This window comes from Jaculus jaculus, chromosome 1, assembly GCF_020740685.1.
Source record: "Jaculus jaculus isolate mJacJac1 chromosome 1, mJacJac1.mat.Y.cur, whole genome shotgun sequence".
NCBI lineage: Eukaryota > Metazoa > Chordata > Mammalia > Rodentia > Dipodidae > Jaculus > Jaculus jaculus.
The window spans coordinates 87,114,841-87,131,876 of NC_059102.1; the positions used below are offsets into that span (position 1 = coordinate 87,114,841).

Consider the following 17,036-nt stretch of genomic DNA (forward strand, 5'->3'; position numbering starts at 1 on the left):
ATATTGATGGGCCCAAAATTGTGCATGCCTTATACAGGAAACAGTAGTTACTATGAGATCATGAATGCAACAGCCATTTCATGTCTGGAAGACAGAGTCCTATAGCATTCCTCACCCACCTTCATCCTATATCCTTTGGCTCTTACATTCTTTATTTTATAAAAGAAATCATTTTTATTATTAGATATGGACATATTTTTTATGTAAACATCACATGTTGATATCATCCTTTCCCTCCTCCCTGGTCCTTTTCTGGAGAGGTCTTCCTCATTGGGGATGCAGGTCAACCCCTTGAAGATTGTGGATCATGCATTATAAGAGCAGCAGCCAGTTATGGGGAGAGGCAATGTCTCTGTGCAAAATGTCCCAACTTGTGGATCTAACAATCTTTCTGCCTTCTCTTCCGCAAAATTCCCTGGGCCATGCTGGGAGCATTTTAAATCTACTTCAGTAATGGGCACTTAGGAGCATCTAGATGTCTGGTTTGGTAGATGTTGAGCGTCCTCAGTATCTTTCTCCGTCACCCTTGTGCTGATGTCAGCTTAACTAAGAGAGCAGCACTCTTGCTCATTTCCCCAGTTCCTCTGTGGTTTCAGCTAGGGCCGGGATGGAGTGCACTGGGTTGTTTATCTCCTTGGGTCCAGTTCCCATCTAAAAAAGAGAAGCAGATTCTCCAACAGAGAATGAAGTCAGTACCAGTTAAATGGGAGAACCATTGTTAATTCAGAGAGAATTATAAGGGTTTAGACACTTTTTTTTTTTTTTTTTTTTTTTTTTTAAATTATTTATTTATTTATTTATTTGAGAGCGACAGACACAGAGAGAAAGACAGATAGAGGGAGAGAGAGAGAATGGGCGCGCCAGGGCCTCCAGCCTCTGCAAACGAACTCCAGACGCGTGCGCCCCCTTGTGCATCTGGCTAACGTGGGACCTGGGGAACCGAGCCTCGAACCGGGGTCCTTAGGCTTCACAGGCAAGCGCTTAACCGCTAAGCCATCGCTCCAGCCCCCAGGGTTTAGACACTTTTTATAGAGTAAGGTTAGTGGGAGCTTGACAATGGAAAGCAGAATCATTATCTGGATATTATTCTGGCTTGTTTCCCAGTTCCAGATATGGTTTCCTTCCCACTGAGCAGATCTGTTAGGCAATCCAAGAGCAGTTGGTTACCCACCATGGCTGTGTGCCACTATTGCACTTGTGTGAGCATCACATCAGGTTGTTTGCTTCTGAATTGCTTAAACTTTGAGTTGCTTGGCCACTTTCTCCTGGTAGCTCAGGTAGCACCTTCCATGCCCTCCAAGATTCAGAAAACATTGTAGAAGAGGGGACAGAAAAACTATAATAGGGCTGGAGAGATGGCTTAGCAGTTAAGGCATTTGAATGTGAAGCCAAAAGACCAAGGTTCAATTCCCCAGAATCCATATAAGCCACATGCACAAGGTGACTCATGCATCTGGACTTCATTTACAATGACTGAAGGCCGTGGCATGCCCATTCTCTCTATCTACCTGGCCCCTCTCAAATAAATGGCTTCACAGGCAAATGCCTTTATTTCTATGCTATCTCTCCAGCCCTCTTACATTTTTTTTTTTCTGTCCCCTCTTCTACAATGTTTTCTGAACCTTGGAGGGCATGAAAAAAATGTCTCATTTTGTGATAAGCATTTAATAGTCACTTATTCTCAGCATTTTGATGAGTTTTTAACCTCCCCAGTAGTCACCATCAACTGCAAAAAGAAGCTTCTCTGACCAAAGGTGAGAGCAGCACTACTCTATGAACATAAATATTTAGAGAAGAGTTTGATAGGCATACCATATCTGTTTAGCCCAACAACAATAGTAGTTTCTCGCCTAGGGCCTATAAGCTTTTGACTAGTTTTTCAGTACTAGGCATGAAGGCATGAATTCCCTCCCAAGGAGCAGGCCTCAAATCCAATTAGAGAGCAACTTGTTAAACCCCCCACTCCAGCCACTACCAATAAGAATCATGTCACTATTGCATCAGTCGTCATATCTTCCATAGCTGGCCAGTTGTACAGCTCACTAGGCCTACTGCTAGGTAAGATGACTGAGGATTTTCTTCCCTCCCTCTGGCAGCCTTTTCAGCACTATGACAGCTAGCCAGCAGTAAAGAGGCTTCCAGCTCAATTCCAACTTGATTTCTCAAAACAATAACATAAAACTATCTGCTGCTCAGTTTTTTGTTCTTTTAATATTTTATTTATTTATTTACAAATATACTTGAGATAGAAGAGAGACAGAAAGAATGAGTACACCGTGGCCTCTAGCCACTGCAAACTGACTCCAGATGTATGTGCCACTTTGTGCATCTGGCTTTACGTGGGTACTGGGGAGTCGAACTCAGGTCATTAGGCTTTGAAGGAAAGCACCTTAACCACTGAGCAATCTCTCCAGCATCTACTACTCAGTTTTTAAATACAGCTTTTTGGCAAAGAGTCCAATAGCAACATGTGAGCATCTTATTGCAAACATGGTTTATGCCAGACCCTTGCCCCTCACACCACCCCTTCCACCATCATAATCCAAAAATGTATTTGCAGGAAGGGTAATCTTATTACTATAGAAACATAATATTTTATATTTTCTAGTATTTCCCATATTTGGTCTTTGGGAAGTTCTAAGAGTAAAATTCTATTAGTATTCTAGTTCTATATACTAAAGGAGTATAAATGTCCTATAAGGTTACTAAATGACAGGCATCTCCCATTACCTAAACTGTGTGCCCTTGTTCTGCCCAAGCCTGGGGCTTGGGGCTTCCATTTCTCTACTGTGTTTGCAATACTTTGGGGAGCTCAGTAGGATCAGTTCTTACCTCCATTGGTTTCATGGAGATCAGGCACACAGCCTTATCCATCTTCCTGATGTGAGAGATACAGAGAATAGGGGAGCCCCAAGAGCACAAATTCAACCCAGAACTGTCTAGTGCCTGTGAACAATGTGCACTTTGCTTCATCCACTCCTAGGCTACTCCAAATTCCAACTTACCTAAGGGGACAGCACTGGTTTTGGAACCTTGAAGTCCAAGTGATTTTTCAGAGGTCAGAACTGGCCCCAGGGACCTAGACCATGCTACCTGTCCCTTACGGTTTTAGGGGGCAGGTCCACTGAGTGGAATATATATATATATATATAGGATGGTCCATGCTGGACTTGAGAGTTACACCCAAAGTGGATCAGGATCCAAAATGTAGACTTCCAAATAAGCATCTGGCATTTGGATTGCTACTGACTGCTCTTTGCATGCATGTCCCATTGCTGCCATGGCTTTTCCAGTACATGTCGTGACCTCTTCAGAGGATATCTACATTTATGGGTCCCTGAAAACCCACAGGCTCTTTGAGCTGGCCTGCCAAAGGCCAGATGTCACCTGCCAGACATATTCAACCAGCAGTGTCCTTCTACAGCCCCGCAGACCACCTGAGCCTCTTCCTGAGCCTCCACGTGGCTCTCATCCCACTAGCTTTCCTGCTTAACTCTCCCCCATAATGGCCTCACTCACATTGTTTATTATTTTCTTGACTTTGTTGAGAGGTTCCTGGAGCCTCAGGCCCCAGGAGGCTTATATGAGAATAATAAATTCAGCAAAGGTCTTCTCCGCCCTGGCAGCCCCACCCTCCTGCACTCTGGAATTCCTCGTCAGCAGTTGCTCCTTCCTGTGCCCTGCCGCTGAACCCCAGGCGTGCCCCAGTGAGGCCTCTCAGGATACCTGCTATGAATATTAGCCATTCTTCATTCCTCGCTGCTGTTCTGTGGCTTTGGTTCAGCAGAAACAAACTGAAACGGAGTTGGATATAGGGCTGTGACTGAAGGCTCTTTTGTGTGTGCAAGCGTGTGGGTTTTTATTTCTTTTACAAAGGCTCTTGCCTACCCAGAGCCAGACCTAGCCTGAGCTCATGGAGGCGTGCTGGCTCGGAGCTGCTGCTGGCTCATGTGTACTCCCTGACCTAACCTGGATCCTTTCCTCTCTGTGGCCGCAGTGTGGGACTGAGAGATGTTGCTGGGGGGCAGGGGGAAGAGAGCAGTACAGTCTGGAGTGATGGCTTTCATCCTGAAACTGCTGCCCCTAGCTCAGCAGTCACGCCTTCACTACTACTCAAAAGACCTGAAGTAATGATCCATTTCTGACCAAATATGAAAAATAAGTCCTTCCAGAGTTACACTGCGTGGGAGTGACAGATGCAGACAGCCAGGAGAGCCCTAACGTGGGTCTTCTCTCAGTAGGCTTGTGTAGTCCCATTCTAGGGCTCATGAGAAAGCCGTCTTGTTGGGGGACTGAGCCACCTTCCTCAGCCCCAAGCAGCCTGCAGCCTGCAGCCTGGCATCTCCAGAGCTGTTCCACTCTTCTCTCCTGCAGGCCAGGTAGCACCTGCCAGCAGCCCGAAGGCCAAGTCAACCAGGGATTTATAAACTCAGAAAGCTAAGACTTTTTTTTAAAATGCTGATGTGTTTTTAAGAGGTGTGCTTTATGCCAAGAGTCTACTGGCAGAGAAAGGAAAATTCTGTGTATTATCCACTTGTGATAAGTTAAATTCCACGCAATTTTTACTGTGAATTTTAAAAATTGGGGCAATTTTCTTGAGCCTGCCCTCCTTTCCTCTTCCCCCAAAAAAGGCCCAGGCAACCCTGAGTAATCACATTGTTCAACATGCCCAGACTCTACCCGAGATGGTGAAAGTCCTCCAAAGCCAAGAGTGTGTGTGCCTGGGCATGAGACATGGCATCTCCCCTTCCTTACCTGTAAGGGAATAACCAGTCCTGGGGTATGTGTAAGAGTGGTCACCCAGCAGTAACTAAATCATGTTGGAGAAAGCAAGGCCTTAATCAAGCCATAAATCTGGATGGAACTGCTTTTCATACTGAGAAATATATCAAGTTCTTCCACCAGATGCCCAGGAGGATGGGAGACATTAGTATACCCCTACTAATGGAAACCCAAAGTTTGCCCTTGGGGTAGGAAGACATTGGGGGAATGGAAAACGAGCTTGTATAGTTCCATTTTTTTCCAGGAATGTTTTAAAGTTAGTTTTCCTTGGGCAAATGTACATGGGAATAGTCTTGGCCTGGTTATTTGACCAGCTTATTGGGAGGTCTTAGAAATCGGAGTGAAAATTAAAGTCGCTTGTCTTCGTCCGTAGCCTTCTGGGGTCCAGCTGACAAATGGGGAGTCAGAAACTGAGTTTCTCCAATATAAATTAATCATTTCTCTCAGCTGACTGCTTGGTGCCAGGTCCCACTCATTCTGTGCTGCTCTAGAGACCATCCCTATGGCCCAACAGAACCACCGCAAACGGAGCAGAGCCCGGAACACACACCAAAGCAGCATCCCTGCTTTTCTCGATCACCCTGTGGCCTTCAGCCGAGGCCCGTACATTCCCTTAGACCACTGGCAGACTGGAGATCCCGCTATAAATTTTAAAGTGCCGAGCGAGTGTTTTCCAGTTTTGTAAAATTAAATTAAGGAACGGACTCCCAGACTGACTACATCAAGTGCCAAGTTTCATCCCAGCACACATCATTTTTATAGTAAGCCTTAACTCTGTGAAAAATACAGGATTATAATGAAAATGCTGACAGGCCTGGAGCCAGCTCATGAAGTAATAATGCCACGTCTTTAATATTTTTACACAGCATGTCCTAATCTGCCACGGTTTTCTTTTCCTTTGGATACCAGTGAAGTGAGTGAGCATCCCCAAATACTACTTTCTCTTCTCTTTTGGCTCATACTTGCCCTTGTTCAAACCATTCTTCCTTGTGAGTCTCTTTCAGTCTAGGTATAGTTTTGGCTCTGTGTGTTTGGCTGATGAAGTTCAGCTGCCTTTCTTGAGCGTTTTAGCTGGAGATGGGCAAGGGAAAGTTCATGTGCTCAGAAATCTTGCTTCTACTCATGAAGGCTAAGAGCTCGTGATGTGTTAGATCCTCTGGACATGTGGCTCATTCACGCTACAGGCAGCTAATGAATCTGGAGTTGGCTTATCTGTCCTAGAAAGACATTCACAATCAAGCTGCCTGCCAAAAATCCTGCTGCTTTCTTTAAATTAACAACAGAAATCCACTAGTGATCATGGTGAGTTCAGAGGTGCTTTTGAGACAGGTCCCTCTAAGGCAGTCCTATCCCATAGCCTTTAAGGCTGTTCACCAGCATCTGCTCCACAGAGTGCTGAGAATGAGGCCGGGTGGTTGCCACAGCTGCCAGGCCTCCCCGTTTATAATACCCATGTCCTCTTACCTGTCAGTTTCTCTGTGCCAGGCCACTTTAGTTACAGAAACCAATGTAAAATCAGGACACAAAGATAAAGGAAACCAAAGAGAAAATATTTTGATGTAAGCAGTGGTATCAGCTGAAGCAAGGCCCTATGCTGGATGGAACCCATTGACATCACCATGCCTGGGGCAGGGAACAATAGGGAAATCCCGAGTCTTTGACACATGCTTCCTAAAAGCAGACATTCTGCTTCCTCTCCCCCACTTCCTGTCAGTGTGGAAGAGCTATTAGGAGACATGGTTTGTCTACATTGAAGATAGGCACAATCACAAACAAAATGAGAGAAATTTCTCCTGTAAGTGGATATTCTGATTTGCTACATATTCACCATCCTGAACATTTCTCATTCTCCAATTAATGTGGTTAAAAGAAGGGGGGAGATAAGGTAGGGAGCAAGACACCTTCCTCGTATGTGAATCACACCTGGCCTTGGCTCAAATGAGAACCACACTGGGGCCGAGCATGGAAGCCTCAAGGCACTGTTTTCTTTTTCTGCTTAAGAAGGGTGGATAGGAAAAGGCCTTCTGCCACCAGAACTCTCACTGGCCAGGCAGCAATCCCAAGCACTGCCTCCTCCATAGTCACCTGACAAGTCACACCCCTGAATAGCTGAGGCCTGCGGAGCAGGGCTTGCCACTCCCTCTGATTGTCCACTTCCTGGAGAAGGCACTAGGAGTTGGAGAGTGGAAAGGGTTAGCACTCATGAAGCTCTCATGGAGAAGAAAGCAGAGAAACTAGATACCCACCCCCTGTATCATTGACACTGCTAATGTCCTCACTGGAGCAAAATCACAGGGCCAGGATGGATTATTATTTGACCTCTTTGGATGTGTGGGATACATTAGCACACGGGTTTGGGATGGCCTTGTAAATGGAACACAGAGAGATTGCTTGCCTTCAAAAAATGATTGATAAGTCTTCACTTTAACAAATGAGAAATGTCCGTGACAGAAGGGAACCCAGTTACGAGCCAGGTTTTCTCATTAGCAGTGAAACACGGATAATTATTCACTGGGAACATCCACCATGGGAATTGATGTTAGATCCTTATTTTGATTATTGCTGCTAGAAATCCGCTGAGGCCACAGTACACACACAAAGACATGCACATAAATATGTACATAAAAGCACAGGGGTCTGTTCTACATGTGCACTGAGAGTACCACTTCTGAGGACAAAGGATGTTTTTAGGGGGATGCCTCTGGGTTCAATTAAAAGTGGCGAAAGACAAATTAGTGATGGAAAAGGCAGACGAACAGCAATGTTGTTCATTTGTTTATTTTGGCTTTCCCTTTGAAAAGCAGACTGAAGATAGGATGCACTTTTCTGAGCGCATTGGAAGTGCTGCTCTATGGACACTGTCCTGAAATGGAGGAAACGCCATGGACGTGGCCTCAGGAGTGAGAGGGATCTTAGAGTTGCCATAGTTAGCATAGACATTGCACAACTTGCAAAGAGGACTTCAATCAGCAGAACTTAAACAAGGCAGGAGGACCTTCCAGTTTCAAGCCATAGTTGCAACCATGTCCAACTTGTAGTCCATAGACCTCCCAGGATAGCTATGAATGTGGCCCAGCACATTTGCAGATGACATCATTCTCAGTGTCAAAAGGTTGGACATTCCTGGTAGAGGATGATGTTCTGGGCCTGGTCTGGTGGCTAGAGTTAGGGCAAACTTTCTTCAAATACCTGTGGCTCTGACATCCCTGGAGTGTTACCCTTGTCTGCCTTGCCACAAAGGCTGGACTGTCCTCATCCAGAGAAAGAGGCAAGAGGAAGTAGTCTTTTTTACTTCATGAGGTAGCCCATCACTTTCCCCTCTCATTTCCCTGAATGTAACCACATTCCACATTGCAAGGGAAGCTGGGAATGCTTCTACTACAAGCAGCTATGAGTCTAAAGCAGATAGATGATGGAGATCACCCATTAACTTCTGTCTAGAGAGCAACCAAGTAAAACCTATCAGACACAAGTGTGACAAGGGTGCAAATGAAAGTGACCTCTGACTTGAGCAGAGCTGAATGGATGTGGGTGAACCTGCAAGCATTTTTTTTTTTTTAAGTTTTTTCGAGGTAGGGTCTCACTCTAGCCCAGGCTGACCTGGAATTCACTGTGTAGTCTCAGGGTGGTCTTGAACTCAAGGCGATCTTTCCTACTTCTGCCTCACGAGTGCTGGGATTAAAGGTGTACACCACCACACTTGGCTGCAAGAGTTTTTAAGTTGAGTACATTGTAAATAGTTGGGTAACATTTGCAAATCCTGAGTTAGACAAATATTATTAGCTTTCTTTAAAAAAAAATAAGACTATAGGAAAAAGAAATTATCTGGACATTGAGTCGTGCCTGAATTAAACAATGGAAACACAGTTTTTATTAGACTATTATTCCACATGAATACTAAGTAAATACATGAACCCCCTTTTCCTCATCCTCCAGCTTCATGAAACAACATTCTGCCATTCTTATTTCATGTGTACTTGTACCCACTGTCCCCTGAACCCCTCTCCGTACTGTTTCATGTAAAAGGTAAGTATGTCAAAATATACAAGTCTTAATTGCACAAGTTTTGTGAACAAATTTTTATCAACATTTTAGCTTACAAGATAATGAGTTTTACTATTTTCATATATAAATCAGTGTGCTTTACTCTTATTCATCCCCAAAACTACCCTCTTCCATCCCTCTTTCCTGCTTCAGCAGGTCCCCTCTTTCCCCCAAAGTCACCCTTCTACTTTCGTATGTGTGTGTGTGTGTGTGTGTGTGTGTGTATGTGTGTGTGTGTGTTTAATCTAGGTTCTACATATAAAACACATATTTTACCTTTATTTCTCCCATTCAAACCCTTTAGACTTCTCGCCTACCAACCCTTTTCTACTATCTTCACTGTATACATACATATGTAGGCGGGTTCCATACCTTGGCTCTGGTGAATAGTACAGCGATAAATATGGCTGTGCTGATTTAGATTCCTGTGTGTATATATTCCAGGAGTGGTAAGGATGGATTGTGTGGCGGATCTATTTTTAGTATCTTGAAAAACTTCCATATTGACTTCTAAGCTGCTGTACCAGATTACATTCCCACCAAATGTGTGTAAGAGCTCCTCTTTCCTCACATCCTCGGTAGTATTTGTTGTCTTAACTACATAAACTTAACACTCACCCACATATCTACGTAGTTATCAAATTTATTTTTCCACCTGACATTTTTTCAGTCATTTTTTCTCTTTGCTTCACTTTGGTGATTTCTGTCACGGTATCTTCAATTTCACAGGTCCCTTTCTATAAAGTCTAAATATCAACCCCATCCAGTGAACTTCATGTTTCAAAAACTGTCCTATCTCTAGAAGTTCACTTGATTCTCTTGTCAATTTCCATTTTCTTCCTTAGTATCTGCATGTTTCCCTTTGAACACTTAAAATCTGATAATACCCTGTTTTCTAATTCCATCACCCATGTCTTTTCTTGATCTACTGCCACTGATATTTTTTTTGTCTCAATTAAAAACTACAATTTCTTGCTTCTTGGCCTGTCAAGAAATAATTTGAATGTATATATTTTACAGCGTCAGTTTTACTTTATGTGTCTGGATTTTGTTATGTTATCTTCCCCTAGATATTATTGAATTTTCTTCTACTAGCCAGTTTGTTTCCAAGCCTGGACCATTGTTAAAATTGTTTTATTATTGACAACTTTCATAGTTATAGACAATAAACCAGGATAATTCCCTCCCCCCTTTCCCCTTCACAACTCCACTCTGGACTATTTTTCTCAGCATCTATAATGCCAACCACTGAAGCAAGAGTTGTACAAAAGGAAAAGTATTCATGAGGCAGAAAAAAAAAAAAAGAAGTAAAGGGGAAACCTCAGACTCAAAGATGCCTCAATTTAAGCATACTGATTGGAAAAAGAAACACTATGTTCTGGGGTGCAGAAGTAACGGATGAGGAAGCCATCAATGTCCTGTGCATACGTAACCCGTTGCCATAGCCCTGAGTAGAACCTGGGGATGGAATTTTTGGTTTCATAGTATCAAAAAATTTGTCACCTATTGGACATTTGTCAGGCGAAGGGATCAGTGTTTTTGATCACTTTGATCTAGACAAGGCTATCTCCAAATCCCCAAAAACATAACTGAAGCAAGCACTGTTAGAGAGACCCTGCTTCAGAGGTGTTATCTATAGCAAAGCTAGCAAGGTTCTATTACGGTAGTGTTTGCTTAAGCAACTGTTAAAATTAGTGATAAAAAAAAACAGATTTCTAGCAAATAAAGCCAGAGGGCTTATTCAGGTTTTCTGAGTTTCCAAAGAAAGAATGTACTCTGGTTTTTACACTTGATCTAGGGAAGAAGAATAGCTTATGTCTCTGACAGGAGAAAATCTTTTCACTAATTTATTTTGGAGACTTGGCTACAAACTTAGTCATGTGACTAAACTTTCTGTTTTGTATAGTTAGGAGCCATTACAGCAGGTTTTCTCTGGGGTCTCTATCAGTAAGGATACTCCATTCTATCTGGTCAAACTTGAAGGTCTTCTGGCCTCATTTGAGCTCTGGAGAAATCCTGGACTCCCAGCTTCCTCACAGCTCTTTGCTTGCCCTTATACAGTTACTGTATGCGTGCCTTGTCAGCTAAGTAAAGAAGTAAGGGGAATGTGTGCAGATTTCTAGAGCTCTTTGTCATGGTACCTACATCTCCAGAACTTTGTTCAATAACTTCCAGCCACTACCACTACCATTCTATTTTTTGTCTTATCAAATTGTATAGATATTATGCTGTGCTTAGGCTGGCCTTCTGCTATAAATTGCATTCCCACAAAGTATGCTTAAATCCTAACCCCCAGTACCTGGAAATGTGCCTGTATTTGGAATCTGGCTTTACAAATTATCAAGTTAAGAAGAAGTCATTAGAATAGGCCCTAATCTAATATGATCAAATCTCATAAAAAGGTGAAATCTCGATGCAGAGACTGACCTGTATATAAGGTAAAACACTATGTGGACATGAAGACCAGAACCTCTGCCTGTCACAGTTCTGCACAGCTCCTATGGGGAACACCTCTTCCATGGGACCTCTGCCTGTGATAGTCTTACATAGCCTCCATAGGTAACAGCTCTTCCATGGACCCTTCAGTAGCATAATTTTATCTCACTACACATTGGTCCAAGAGACAGATACTGGGCAATGTAGGGGAGGGAAGAGGGTGAAGATGATGAATTGAGATGATAATAAAAAGCCTTAGGATGTAAGAGCACTTTAAAGATCACACTGGAACCCAGATATACCCCATGAAGTGCTCTCACGTACAAGTTAGAAAACTGCATTCAGAGACCCTAGAGTTATGCTCAAGAATGGGGGATCTATGGAAGTAAAAGGAACATGTTTTCTTTCTAAACACCTGATACTCATCCAGAGTATCAGATGGTTCAGAGGGAGAAGTCTTGCCACAAAGCAACCTTTCCATGACCTCTGTCAAGATCACCTTGAAGAATTCCACATCCATTGTGGTTCTGCCCCTTTGTAATCCCCATCCAGGCGCCACTGGCTGGGAGGCTCTGGAGCATGCCTCTAACCCACTTGGACCAAGAGAGGTGTGATGATTGCTCAATATGGCTTCTGGTTCCAAGAAAGAAGGAGGACTTGAACCTAATTCTCATCCCATCAAGCCTCATATTTAGCTGATGTGTGGCTCATAGACAAGAAACTTTATCCACCATAAAGAACAGTCTGGGGCTCCTACAACTTTTTTTTTCTTTGCCTAAAAACACCTTTATAAAAATTATTCTAATGGACATGGGACAATGAAGATTAAGGATGTATATGAAAAAAATTCCCTGACTGGGCATCTCCTGTACAGTTTGGAAGGAGCAAATTCTTATTTATCAATTTACCATCTAGTCGGCCTCACCAAGGGGCATAGGTAGACCAAACATATAGGTTATAGCATATGTCAGAATGTCATTCCTGCATAAGGCTGAGCAATATTCCATTATACATACATTGAACATTTTCTCATCAATGGACAGTGAGTCACAAACCTTTTTGGTCATTGAGATGATATGGTGAACACTGGTATAAAAATATTTTTAACTTTTTTTGACAATTTTCATACATGCACAGAAGTTTTGTTTTTTGGTTGTTTTTTTTTTAAGGTAGGGTTCACTCTAACCCAGGCTGACCTAGAATTCACTATGTCATCTCAGGGTGGCCTCGAACTCACAGTAATCCTCCTACCTCTGTCTTCCAAGTGCTGGAATTAAAGGCATGCACCACCACACCCAGCCACAAAACATGTTTTGGTCATATCCCCTCCCATTACATTCTTCTGTCTCCTCCATTGAACCCCTTATTCTTTCCAACCCTTACTCTGTTTTGATGTCTTTTTTTTCCTCCTCTATCATCTATGATGGAATGTTGATGGGCCCAATATTGTGTAAGTAATGACAGTCGGTGTGAGGACATGAATACAATAGCCATCTCATGTCTAGAAGATAGCTCTCCTCCCTACCCTCTGGCTCTTACATTCGTTCCACCACCACCACACCTTCTGCAAGGTTCCCTGAGCCTTGGAAGGTTGATAGAGATGTCCTATTGAGCACTGAGCACTCAAAAGCCACTTGTTCTCAGTACTTGGACAAAGTTTGAGTCACCACCATGCATGAATGTTCTAGGTAAACCAACGTCTCTCTGATTGAATTGAGGCCACTTCATGAGAGGGAACTCATGCCTATACTGAAAAGCTAGTCACAAGCCTATGGCCCTAGTGAGAACGCTGCTACTGTTCTTTGGCCAAATGGGTATGTTGTCCCATCCCTCTAAATATTCAAGTTTATGCTCAGAAATTAGTGCTAGTCTCCTGGTTGGTCAGAAGAGCTTTCTTTGATAGATGGTGGCTACTACAAATATGGTTTGAGTCCCTGCTTTTGATTATATTAGAAATACAGTTGCTGAACCAAATGGTGAGTCTACATTTAATATTTCTGAGGAACCACAAGACTGTTTTCCACATCAGCTACTCCATTTCACATCCCTACAATTTTAAAATAAATATTCCAATCCACCTTACCCCCATATTTCATCAATGCTGGTTATTTTGTCTTTTCATAACAGTCATCCTATTGGATGCAAAATGGTGACACCATGTATTTTCTTGTTTATTTGTTTTGTTTTGTTTTATTTGAGACAAACAGAGAGAGAGAAAGAATGGGTGTGCCAGGGCCTATAACCACTGCAAAAAATACTCCAGACACATGCCACCTTGTGCTTATGTGGGACCCGAAGAATCAAACCTGGGTCCTTAGGCTTTTCAGGCAAGCGCCTTAACTGCTAACCCATCTCTCCAGCCCTCCATGTTTTTTTTTTAACTTTTCATTGACAACTTCCACACATATAGACAATATATCATGATCATTGCCCTCTTCCCACTACCCTCTCTTTTCCCCCTCCCAATGCCCATCCATTAAATCCTTTCTTTCCAACAAGCCTCTCCTCTATTTTGATGCCATTATGTTTTTTCCTACTATTATAAGTATAGGTGGTGTCAGCTACTGTGAGGCCATGAATGCCATAGCCACTTTGTGTCTAGAAGACAGTATAGTAAACACTCCTCCCCTTCCTTTGGCTCTTACATTCTTTCCACAATGGTTTCTCAGCCTTGAAGGGTGTGATAGAGATGTCTCAGTGCTGAGCACTCCACTGTCACTTCTGAGCACTGTGGTGAGCTTATACCAATAGTTACCCCCATCTGAAAAAAGAAACTTCTCTAACCAAAAGTGAGAGTAGCATTAATATATGAGCATAAACATAAGTACTTAGAGGGGAGTTTGATGAGCATGATATAACCATTTAGCCAGACAATAGTAGTAGTTTCCCTCTAGAGCTTATGACCTCCCCAGCCATAGGCTTTTGATTAGGTTTTTAGAACCAGACAGGTATTCCCTCCTGTGAATCAGGCCTCACGTCCAATCAGAGAACCACTGATTTCCCCCATAATAGTCATGTTACCATTGTACCAGTTGGTACATATGGCCTGGCTGGCCAGCCTTTATAAAGCTTACAGAATCCACTGCTGGATAAGGCTGTTGATGGCTTTTCTGCCCAAGAAGTCTGCATAGGTCTTTCTAGCATTCTGACAGCTAGTCAACAGGAAGGAAGCTTCCAGTTCAGCTCCAACTTGATATCTCAGTGACCTGCAGCCAGAGTCTTCGGCAACAGGGTCTAACCATTTAGCTTTGGTGGGCAACCAAGAGCCGTGGCAGCAGCCTGTAATGTTTTCGGAGCATCAGGGGCCTCCTTGGCCAACAACTCACTAGACAGTATCCCACCCTGACGCTGAAATTATTCTAATAACAATCTATAGCTTCTGGATCCATCATTACCCACCTCCATGGGATACGTTTGTCAAAATTCTCTCTTTTTTAACATATATATTATAGCTAGGAAAGAAGCAGGTTTCGATGTGGCTTATTCATAACATCTTAAATGTTGATTAACCTTCCACCCCTTCCTCTCCTATGTTGTTGTTTGGGGTTTTATTGGTGAGGGGAGATTTTTTAAGACATCTTGAAAATTGGTCATAGTCCCATTGAGTTATACTCTTACATTCCCTCTCCCCCCACCCCTTTCTACTGAGGGCTCTCCCTGGTGGAGTTAGCTGTGTTCACTGTGGGGTCATGAATGTACTAGTCAGTCTCTGTAGGGTTAGACAATGCCTCAGAATATACCTTTCACTCAACCCTTAATATTATCACAATTAAATTTCAATATTACTTTTCCAGAGAACAGACTTTCCAATTTTAGTGGCCTACTTGGATAATCTTATTAAGTATTTTTTACTTTTTGATGCTGTTGGAAATAAAATTATTTTATTTTCCAATTTCTCACTGTTATTATGATATCTGTCTCATTTCCTCAACTAGTCAATCCCCTGGCCACACTCGCAGTCAGGCAGGGAAGTATGGCCCGTCTCTTATGGAAGAGCTACAGAGTTATGTTCACACTGAGTGGTGACACATTTCATGCAATATTGCATGCCGTACTGGTCTTCCTGGGGTCAAGACTAAGATTGCTTCTGTATTGCTCCACTTCACACCAGTCTGTTTCTGCCTTCCTACTGCATACCACTGCCCATGAGAAAAAGTGTTTGAAAAGTGGCAGAGGGAAGAAGTAAACAAAGAGAGGGTAAAGCTGGCAGGGTCCTAGGTGTGTTGCTCAACAAGTGGCAGTGGTGAACAGATAGAAACCCTGCACTGTTATCTTAAGACAAATCTTCTAACAGCTGTAGGTCTCAGTTCGCTCTGCTGGTGGTGGACTAGCAGATTTCTAAGTCTTTCTTGAAGTGACTCTCCCATCTCCCCATCTCATACAAATAGTAAGAATACTGCTCCTAGACCAGAAAACAAGCCAATGTCAGGAAATCTGTTTCCAGAGATCCACAGGCACCCACACATCCGTGCACGTGGCCATCCCTCTTTACCCATCTGGGCCGCTCTACCAAACCCACCATAAACTGGTGACATATACACAGAAGCTACTCCTCACAGTGCCAGCGGCTGGGGATTCCAGAACCAAGGCACCAGCAGATTCAGTATGTAGTGAGGACTCCTCCCCCGCTTCATGCTGGCACCTTCTTGCCATGTCCACACATGGCGGAAGGAAAAAGGCAGCTCTCTGGAGATGGTTTGTTGGAGCCCCAATCCCCTTCATGAAGGCAGAGCTCTCATGTTCTAATCACCTTCCAAAGGTCCCATCTCCTTGTCAGGTGGGAATTGACATGGAAATTTTCCATAATACTATCATTGTATCTCGTGGGTCACATCACTTCCTATCTTATATCCCAATTCTACTAGTGTTTGTGTTTTTAGTGCGTACATTAAGTGCGTATAGTAAGGGGTGTCTGTGTGATATTTTTATATATGCATATATCATACTTTGATACTCGCCCTTCTACTATCCTCTTGCACACCCTTATCTCTTGTCCCCTTCCACATCACTAATAGTCCCCTTTTTACTTTCTTTTCTCTTTCATTTTACATATGACAGAAAATCAATGTGCTTTTAATAATACATCATTAGCTGGAATCTCACTGGAAGGGACAAGGTAGTCTAAACTATCTTAGCCATCTCCACAGCAACAGGTACCTTTGTCTAACTGAACCAAGGGCAATTCTTCAGTACTTTAAAGTCTTAATGATTTAGTATGCACTTTGAACTTTACAAAGTCATCAGGCCATGCCATATGCATAGTTTCTAGAGCTATGGAAACACTAAAAATATCACCAGGCACATTTCTTCCTTAGCTTTACCAATGACTGACCTCTCCTCTCTTTTAGGCTGTCCTGTCAAAGGTCAACCCACCCCCAACATTACCTGGTTCCATGATGGTCAGCCACTTACTGATACCACAGGACTGACACATCACATCTTGGCAGCCGGACAGATCCTTAAGGTTGCAAATCTCAGTGGAGGATCTCAAGGGGACTTCAGCTGCCTTGCTCAGAACGAAGCAGGAATGCTTGTACAGAAGGCATCTTTGGTGATCCAAGGTAAGAAACTTCCTGGTTTTGGGTGTTGGACCTATTTCTAGAGTAAGAAATCCAAGCTGGGAAACTGATTCTCTCTTTTTTTTTTAGATTTTTTTTTTTTTTTTAATTTTCAAGCAGACAACCAGTGAGAATGAGAATGGGTAGTCCAAAGCTTCATGTCACTGCAAGCAAACTCCAGATGTGTGAGGCTTTTTGTGCATCTGGCTTTACATA

The 17,036-nt window shown here is 43.0% G+C and overlaps 1 protein-coding gene across 2 annotated transcripts in view; it reads left to right on the forward strand.

Moving 5' to 3' along the window:
* Nucleotides 1-17,036, forward strand: part of Adamtsl1 (ADAMTS like 1) — a 403,127-nt gene that overhangs the window by 367,445 nt on the left and 18,646 nt on the right. For both annotated transcript variants that reach the window (XM_045150329.1, XM_004658427.2), the window contains exon 24: nt 16,611-16,823. In XM_045150329.1, the coding sequence (XP_045006264.1) occupies nt 16,611-16,823 (213 nt within the window). The remainder of the gene's footprint in view (nt 1-16,610; nt 16,824-17,036) is intronic.